General features: G+C 38.7%; 1 protein-coding gene across 1 annotated transcript; it reads left to right on the top strand.

Moving 5' to 3' along the window:
* On the top strand, positions 1-2,675 carry LOC145097624 (SAP domain-containing protein). Its single transcript, XM_079035226.1, has 8 exons — positions 1-295; positions 927-1,044; positions 1,263-1,324; positions 1,419-1,464; positions 1,557-1,662; positions 1,746-1,844; positions 1,947-2,115; positions 2,212-2,675. The coding sequence occupies exons 1-8, from the start codon at positions 106-108 to the stop codon at positions 2,565-2,567; spliced, it is 1,146 nt and encodes a 381-aa protein (XP_078891352.1). The 5' UTR covers positions 1-105; the 3' UTR covers positions 2,568-2,675.
* Positions 2,676-10,337: the final 7,662 nt, after the last annotated feature.

Raw genomic sequence — 10,337 nt, 5'->3', positions numbered from 1 at the left:
ATTTTCCTATTTATCTTCGCGTGGCGCACACGTTCCCCAACCAGCAACTCCTCTGTAAAATCGACCCTAAATTTGTGTAGAGCGGTTGGATTCTGAATACCAGTTATGAAACCTCCCGTCATTTCAATCTCCTCCGACGAAGAAGACGATGACGGAATCTTCGAAGAAGAAGAACTAGAATCGGAATTGTCATCGCAAGACGACACCGATTATAGCGAATCGGACGATCAGGAGTATGACGAGGAGGAAGAAAACGATGTTGAGTCGGATGAAGAAGAATGTTCTGATAATCAAGGTTTGTTTTCTTGTTCGTCTTATTAGAAATGCGCAAGTATGACTGGCTCAGATATGATTAACTCTTTAAAATTGGGAATAAATTGTACCAACTATTTGTTTCAATTGAATTACTTCTATCGGTAGATTGGTGTAATCAATCACAACATTTTGGTTGATGGTTGAACTGTAGCGCCAAGAATAATGCGACTAGTATCTGTTCTTGTCTGCTAAATCAGAATTCCCAATCCCTCCATTCCAGCAAAAGTGTTTAACACTTCAATTTAGGCGTTACACAAGTTCTTCACAATTTCAGAGTTGATATGGACTTGATTTTGTTTTAGCCAAATTGCTTACTGCATTAATTTTTATGCTAGGTAGGGTAATATCTGTTTCTTTTGACCTAATTTTTTGGATTATGCACTTGGCAACATGCTCAAATGCTGTTTTATATTAATTGTGATTGGCATTAGCATTATGATAAAGACCTAGTTCTGATCATCTTGTTTTGCATCTCACTTTCCTTTGAAGATATTATAGATTTGAGAACTGTTCTTTCTATGTTCAAATGGGAAAAAAAGATTTAAAAGAAAGAAACAGAAGTGCATTTTTAAGCGCACAAAACATTCTTTAATGCTATTTTATCTTTTCAGGAAGTAATGGCATAAAGGAGTTAAGTCTTGTAGAGTGTAAAGCATACTTGAGGAAGCATGGATTGAGGTTATCTGGTTCCAAGGAGGAATGCAGACAGAGAATCAAAGAGCATGAGAGGTTAGTTATTAATTGCAATTATAAAAAAAAATGAGTTTTTAAAATATACGATGCTATGAATCTTACCTTGATAAAAGGTTTAATATCAATTCCATTGATAAACTACAGGACTTATCTGCAAATAGTTTTGTGTATCAAATAATTAAAACATTTCTAGCAATAAATTATCTCTTTTTCTACATCAAAAAACCCTTTTTCTTTATCCTGTTAAAATCCAGGTTAAAAGATGCAGGGGGTGAGTCAATATATCCCAGATCATCATTTTCAATTAACTGCACTGGTAATACTTTTTTATTTTTTATTTTTTATTTTCTTCTTTATTTTCTCAAATAATTACTTTAAAGTTTAAACCAAAATGTTTCTTTTAAATACAGGTGATGCATGCAAAGGAGATGTCGTATTGTTCAAACAAAAAATAAAGTAAGAAACCTTAAATTGTATTACCATTTTTTAGGCTCTATTACTAAATTGTTTTTTTTTCTCATTGAATTAACAAATTGAATCACTTATAGATATGATAAAGGGGCAAATAGAGGAAATATAGTGGGAAAAAGAACTGTTGCTGGAAGAATAGTGAAAGAAAGTTATGGCGCATCAAAGCAACAGCATACATTCACAGTTAGTCAAATAAATAATATAGTAAAAAAAAACATGATATTCAATTAATTAATTTTATGTTTTTTTTTTAAATGTTTGAAAAGGTTGAAGTGTTGTGGAACAAAGGGTGGAAAAAACTCCCTGTGCTTTCCACTTTGCTAGTGAAAGGTCGCAATCTCTACAGATATGGGACATTTAGACAGGTAAAGTTTTTTTATTTAAGTAAATAAGTATCTTTTTATAATTATAATTAAAATACATATACTATAAAAAAAGGGTGGTGGTTTTTACTTTTTACTTTTTAGCCATGGAAGAGTGAAGCAGAAAGATCAAAAGTTCTTGAAGAAAAACACAAGCGAGGGGAAGCAGCTAGACATATAAGAAAATCAAACAAGACAGAAATTCCTTCCAATAACAATAATAATAATAAACGGAAATTAAAAAAGACAGAATTTCTTTCCAATAACAATAAAGGTACATGCCAAAAGTCAAAACACAGTATACAGTACAACTCTGTCATGTCATGTCATGTCATGTCAGTATATTTTGAATTTCTGTTTCAATAATCAGGTAGAAAGAGACAAAAGCTATCCAACAAAGGACCATCTCGAAGTAAACAACCAACTCGAACACCTAAACAAAACAGTACAACTGCTCGCAAGAGGAAGCCTATATATATGAAAAAGACGGAAATGCCCTTTCGAGCGGACCCAAACCGTTCGATATATCTTAATCATCATCGGCAACAACAAGAAGCATCGTTGTTGCCTGTTCCTTATGAACGCATTTCTTCATTTCCTAATATGTCCCTGCTAGGGGTCCCGCGTTACACTGTTGGACAACCACCTAGACAAAATCCTATCATGTATCAGTACGAGTATCAATATCAGTATCAACCACGTGATTACCATCATTACACCATATGAATTACCTATTCATATTTGATTGTTTGAAGTCTATTTTGAACAAATTGTAATAAGTACAATTTTTCAACTTTACTTTCAGATAAACAAGATATCTGGTTGACCTGTTTATTTATTTTTTTCCAATGGGTTCGATTGATTGACTCATTTTAAATTTCAAAGTTTATATAAAGTAAAAAAAAGTATTAGACTTGTTTAAATAAGCTGCAAACTCAAGTAATCCTTCAAAATGAAAAAGGACACACAATTACAACATAATTGTTAATAACTTTTTAAATTTAAACTTATAAACAAGAGAGGTTGTGATTGTGTATGAGCCGCGTTTCAAATGGTAATAGTTACCAGACAGTCGGGGTTCACACATGACACAGCCTATTCATGTTGTATGATCAAGTCCTTCAAAAAAGAATTTCTCATTCAATGGTGTGCTTTTTTATATGCAGTACATAATTAGTTTTTAAATAACATCCTTTGCCTTTTTAAGTTGTATATCTTATAACTATATAATGATAGAACCGGTGAAAATTGATCAAACTCAAAATTAGCATATTGGTGTGAGAATTTTAACTCCTTTGCCTTTTTACTTTTTATATCTTAAAACTATATGATAATAGAATGGGGTAAATGTCATTGTAGTCCATTAAACTTATGTCTTTTCCTATTTGGTCACTATTTTTTTTTTTTTTTTTTTTTTTTTTTTTTTTTTTGCGAGTAGGTCATTAAACTTACAAATTACCTGCCTATTAAGTCATTTTCGTTAGGTTTTAATAGATCCTTGTTAAATTAGTTTTTCAAATTACATTATTGGTCCCTATGTTTGCAAATTCTTTCGTATTTGGGCCCGTACTACTGAAAGCAGATGTTTCGTATTCGAATTGAGGAGAGATGAGATTAAACCAAGGAACTTGTAGTGAGCTTGAGGTCTCTCGATATTATGTATGACTCTGATGATTGTGTGGTTTGTTTCAGAATGGTGATGACACATCACGGAGCAGGAGGTTCAGGGTCTAGGTCAGGTTCGGGTACACGTTCCGAGCCAGTTGATGACGGATTGAGCGAGTTCATAGCATCCGAGATTACGAGAGGCATCCTTGAGGCGACCCCGGTGATTTTCAGATCGATCAAGGAATGTATCATTGAGCTGATGGAGGATCGCCTTAGGGCATTCAGGAGTGACATGACACCTGGTCAGTCAGGGACTCGCACACTCTCCTTCAAGGATTTTAGGGGATGCGGGGCGCCAGACTTCAGCGGGGTGAAGGTTCCCATTGTGGCTAGACGATGGATTGCAGACATTAAGGTTGTGCAGGTGACGAGCTTCTGCCCTCATGGGTCGAAGGTCAAGTTTATGGTTGGTTGTTTGAGAGAGCAGTCTAGAGACTGGTGGGAGGCAGTCAGTGATATGTTGGGAGCCCCAACCATTCAGGCTATTACCTGGTCGGACTTTGTGACCAGATTTCGGGCTGAGTTTGCGCCAGGTGTGGAGATCCAGCAGCTAGCTAGGGAGTTCTTGGATATGAGACAGACTACTGAGTCAGTGGCGGAGATTACCACCAAGTTCAGGGAGAGGGCCTTACTGGTGCCTCAGTACGCGGGTGATGAGGAGATGAAGAAAACCCGGTACCATGATATGTTGAGAGCTGACATCCGGAAATATGTCAGCTACTCGACATGCCCGACTTTGGATGACATGATAGCGAAGACGAGGGAGAGGGAGATTGATATAGAGCACATCAGGAAGAGGAAGGCGGAGATTGGGCAGACGACTGGGGTTTCTGGGAAGAAATCCAAGGGATTCGACTTGATGTCGAAGGGCCAGCAGGACCGGAGCCACTGTGGGAAATGCGGCAGGCCACACGAGGGAGTTTGCAGAGTTGGGGGATCGGGCTGCTACAAGTGCGGCAAGACTGGGCACTTTAGCAAGGATTGCACAAACCCTACCCCCACCATTCAGACATCAGACTAGATTTGCTTTCATTGCATTCAGAGGGGCCACAAAAAGACCAACTGCCCTAGATTGACATCAGGAGCGCCAGCTCCAACGACCATGCGGATGACGGATGGCGAGTGCCACACCGGATGTGGTGATGGGTATGTTTTCTTCTCCCTAAATCTTATTACATGTCAGTTTTGATATTTATATTTTACGTGTTTTGTTTAGGATCGTTCCATGTGAACGTCATCCCAGTAAAGGTGTTATTTGACTCGGGGGCTACCCGATCATTCGTATCTCTTGCACTCAACAAGAGGTTTCCTGAGTCCTCAGGCATCTTGGATTGTCCTCTAGAGGTCGAGATTGCTGACGACCGATTCGACCGGGCATCTGAGGTTTATAGGGATTGTGTTTTGTGGATGTATGGCAAGCGTTATCTTGTGGATTTGGTTCCCATTCCTTTGCATGGGAACAAAGTCATCATAGGCATGGATTGGTTGAGCCCTAATGGGGCGGAGACCGACTGTGAGCAGCAGTTGGTTCGTGTCAGGACCCTAAGTGGGGGAGAGTTAGCGATTCAGGGCGAGAGGCCACAGCGTGGGCCAACTTTGTGCTTAGTAGCGAGGGTTAGGCGCTACCTCCAGCAAGGTTGCGCAAGTTATGTCGCCTACGTTATGGATACCCGAAAGGCGGGTAAGGCGACCGTGATTGATGTTCCAGTTATGTGGGAGTACCCGGATGTGTTCCTGGAGGAGTTGACTTGGATACCTCCAGAGAGACAGGAGGAGTTCAGGATTGACCTAGTTCCGGGTGCGACTCCGATAGCCAAGGCACCATATCAGTTGGCTCCTCCTGAGATGCAGGAGTTGTCTACACAACTGCAGGATGTGTTAGACAATGGATTTATCAGGCCGAGTAGTTCGCCTTGGGGAGCCCCGATCCTATTTGTGAAGAAGAAGGACGGGTCACATTGGATGTGTATAGACTACCGGGAGTTGAATAAGGTAACGGTGAAGAACCGTTACCCACTCCCGAGGATTGACGATCTCTTCGACCAGCTTCTGGGGGCATCTTTTTTTTCCAAGATCGATTTGCGTTCAAGCTATCACCAGATGAGAGTCAGATATGAGGATGTACAGTAGACTCCTTTCTGGACTCGCTATGGCCACTATGAGTTCGTGGTATTGCCCTTTGGGCTCACCAATGCCCCTTCCGCGTTCATGGAACTCATGAACCGCGTATGCAGATCGATGCTGGATCGGTCTGTGATTGTCTTTATTGAAGAAATCTTGGTTTACTCCAAGACGCAGGAGCAGCACGAGGAGCACTTGCGAGAGTTGTTGGATACCCTGAGGACGGAGAGCTTGTACCCCAAGTTCTCCAAGTGCGAGTTCTGGTTGCGCGAGGTGCAGTTTTTGGGGTACCTTCTCTACCAGAACAGTATTCTGGTCGACCTGGCCAAAGTGGAGGCCGTGATGAGATGGGAGGTTCCGAAGTCTCCATCTGAGATTTGGAGTTTCCTCGGCTTAGCAGGATATTATCGGAGATTCATTCAGGATTTCTCCAAGTTTGCGGTACCCCTTACCCGACTGGCGAAGAAGGCTGTTGTCTTTCGTAGGGGGCCTGAGTAGTAGGCAACGTTTGAGACTCTGAGGCAGAGGTTGTGCGAGGCGCCAATCTTAGGCATGCCAGAGGACGTTGAGGATTTTGTAGTGTAATGTGATGCGTCTATCTCGGGTCTGGGCGTAGTATTGATGTAGATAGGGCACGTTATTGCCTACGCCTCGAGGCAGCTGAAGCCTCACGAGGCGAATTACCCGAGGCACGACCTGGAGTTGGGGCGGTTGTTTTCGCCCTCAAGATTTGGTGACACTACCTCTTTGGGGTGCGTTGTACCATTTACACGGATCATAAGAGCTTGAGGTATCTGATGGACCAACCATATCTGAACATGAGACAACGACGATGGTTGGACGTGGTGAAGGATTACGACTGTGAGATCATCTAGCACCCGGGGAAGGCCAATGTAGTGGCTGATGCACTTAGCCGCAAGGAATTCGCAGCCTCGATCAGAGACATCTGCCTGAGGATGACAGTAGTGACTCCGCTTTTGGAGTAGATCCAGGAGGCCCAGCAGGAGGCTGTGAAGGAGGAAGACCGAAAGAGTGAGTGTATCGTGGGTCAGATTTCCTTTTTCGACTATGATAGCCACAGGCTGTTGACACTCCATCGCAGAGTGTGGGTTCCGTACATGGGTGGTGTCCAACCAAGTGGCTGACTCACTTGGTTGGAAGCTCTTCTTTGAGAACTTAAGGGTGCGTTTGGTTGTGGTAAGTCCGTTGCTATCATGTGTATGCAATATTCTTTTTTACCAAACCGCCCATTTATACATCTTTTTGGAAGAATGACCATTTTTCCCCTGCTGAAAACATAGCTTGTATGTCTAATATTTTATTTTATGTTTTATGCCCATGTATACATATTCTAACAATATCTTTCTTTCCTCCCTCCCTTCCCTCTGTATCATTACCTATAAGCTAATTACTAGTATTCATACGTACAGTTAGTTTACTTTTTCCAAAACTTATTCTCTACATAGTAGGTAAGGATAGTAGTAGTAGTAGGGTATATGTAGAGATATGTAAAACAATTTTTATTTATAAATCTAAGCTATCTTGCATTGTATTATTATATATAAATTTTGAAAATGTTGTATTATGTGTATCTCATCCGACAAATTTAAGTTCATGATAAACTTGTTGATCTTAACCGTGCCATTCATATTTCGTTTCAAATATATTTCAATCGCTATTTGTGCTTTCCAAGGCATATAAATCATTTTAAACATTGTCACGATTTTGTTACATTTCGAAAACTTAATAACACTTTCTTTTATAAAAGTGTTTAAACCCCATGATAAAACCTAAACATATGACATTGAAGTTCATATTATGTGTAAAAGCTTCACTGGATCTTCAAAACACTTTTTTTTTACTCTTTTGACCACTTTCTCATTTAGGAATTATACTTTACTTAAATGAGTTTTCATGAAACCCAATATGATATTTTTACAACTTTCTACTCCAAACGTGTTTACAAGACATCACCTATACCTACATTTCAAAACATATCTCATTTGTTTATTTTATTTCAAATTAGTTTTATAATCTCTAAGGTTTCTAAAATTTACAGCATTTCAAAACTTAGTGTTCACTTTTAAATTTTTAGTGATGCACTTTTAACAAACTGTAAGTACTCTTTTAAATATATTGAGTTTTACTTCATCCGTTTTAACCATTGTTGGACTCTAGTCTAAAAGGTCAAAACTGTCAGATTTTCAATTACCAGTTGTAGTGCTTCTTCTTTTTCACAAATGGAGTTTAACTTAATAGATAATTCATGATTTTTTAGCAAACCTTCGCAAACACTTTAAAACTTCTTCGTGTCTATGTAACCATCAACATACATCAAAGAGTGAAGTTTGAAATATATCTCGACTTGGTTTTAAATCTACCTATATGAGAAAGATTTTATCAAATCATTTCTGAAGAAATTTATTTTCATTATATTAAAACCTCGAGATGTCATTGTCAATACAGATCAAAAGCGTAAACACAGAAACAATATAGGCCTTACAACATTTATTTATTTCTACTGGCCTATAATCCATTATCTCTCATCAGATCATCGCATCTATACTCTTGTTCTACTACATGTAATACAAGAAACTGAGTGGGTCAGGCTTGCGAGCCTGGTGTGCACATATGGTTTTCAAACCAAAATAGTTAAGTTTATTAAGTTCATTAAATCAATCAACCCAATTACCTGTTCCCATTATCCTCACTTCCTGTCCCTAAAGCATCTAAATTAAGGGACCTAGCCTAAGGATTTTCATCAGGATGGATAACACCGCTTAGGGTATTCCTTAGTAATATATGTCAAAAAGGCAACCATGAGGGAATGGAGTACACCTGGTGAACACGTAGTTCAAAAACACCTACAGGTAGTGAACCTGCTAGTGTTCCACTGGCTTGTCTAGAATAGTCTATGGTCGTCATCTATACTCCACTAGATGACTGGATCATCGTAAACGTTGAGGCCTGCCATCATTTTATTTCATCACACATCATCTATTTTATCTACCCATTTTCACCCAACATATTCGTAGATATAAAATACATATACAATTTAAATCAAGTAAAAACATGTATAAAACGTTCCTCCAACATAGATATCAAGAATATAGATAATATGCACACATAACACGTAATTTATATTAAATACTTTATATATATCTATATGTAAGATGAAAGTAACTATGCACTCACTTGTTAAAGTGATGAATCCAAACTTGGGCAACGTTTCGCTTTTAACAATTTTATTTTCCATCGACGAAACCTAGTATTATTACCACTAGATTTAGTCTAAAATTTTGTAGCGAGCGATATTGTTTTTCTTGTATTATATAAGTGTTAAACAACACTTTTCAACTACTATATACAGACAAGGGCCAAACATGAAACACTGGTGGTCAGGACCATTTTGGCATTTAAGTTGTTCTGAAATCCAACAACCTAAGCGTCCCTTCAAACCAAATTCCCCGTACCGTGAGCAGTTAAAAATGTATTATAATAACACTTTGCATAATTTATAATACTTAGCTCATGTATTGTTTATAGGTTCATAATAACAATAATGAACTTAAAGATAAGTTATACTAAAAGTAGGGTAAGCATAACTCACTTACAAGGGGGTTTAGCTAGGAGTCGAATTCTGTGGGGGCAGAACTTCTGAGCCGAAAGCTCTTCTTCTCGGAGCCTTCTGGCACTCCGAGACTCTCCTCTAGCACTTAGGAAGTACTATGGAATGGGAGGGAGAGTTTGGGAGTATTGAGAGAGAAAGAATGGGAAAGATATGAATTTTTGGGGTGAGCCTCGCATCTATTTATAAGCCGAGGGATTCGGTTACACTAAGCGTAACTTTGGAGTATGCTATGCATACTCAATATGCTGCACGTACGAGGCTCTACACTGCGCACACGAGGGGCAAGTGTCGGACTCTCATGCGATGCCGTGGAGAGAAAGCGAGGGTCAGGATTGACACGTCCTTGCATCAGCCTATAGTTAACTTCGAAATTCCATAACTTTCGCATACGAGCTCCATTTTTGACATTCTTTATATCCACACGTAGGTGGCGATGTAATCTACAACTTTCATCTAGACTCCGTCGACTAATTTTTTTATTTATTTTTAAAGTTATATTTTAAAAGGCTTAGACAGATAAAGTCTGTTATAAATTCATAACTTTGTCATCCAACGCCCGTTTTCACCCGTCTTTATATCGTTGAGCTCTTATTAATGAGATCTTCACTTCTAGTTTAGACTGTGTCGGATAAAAATCAATCGATCTAAAATTCGATTTCCGGGTTGCATACTGCTATGCCAAATCTTAGAAAAATCATAACTTTCTCTAACGATGTCGGATTTGGTCGATCTATATATGCATACTCTCGGTTTAATGTATAATAAGAATTTCGTTTAGATTGCTAAGGCTAAATTGTATTTTATTGCAAGCTCACTTTTCACGTCACACATCGTTGTGCCGGTTTCGTCGCGAAACTACGACATGTCATATCTTCTTCTTTATAAGTCGGATTTCAGCGTTCCTTATATCTCCGGAATTCTTGTCACGACTACTTCAACTTTCTTTAAATATATTGAGTCAAATCTTCATTATATCTTATAAACAAGTATAATGCACATAAAATCACATAAATCACATAATACTCAAATACTTTTTCTTTATTACTTCAAAATATGTTACAATTGTTGATCCTAAC

The sequence above is a fragment of the Lactuca serriola genome, chromosome 4 (assembly GCF_051521515.1).
Source record: "Lactuca serriola cultivar US96UC23 chromosome 4, Lser_US96UC23_V15, whole genome shotgun sequence".
Lineage (NCBI taxonomy): Eukaryota > Viridiplantae > Streptophyta > Magnoliopsida > Asterales > Asteraceae > Lactuca > Lactuca serriola.
This window is presented reverse-complemented; position numbering and strand designations above follow the sequence as displayed.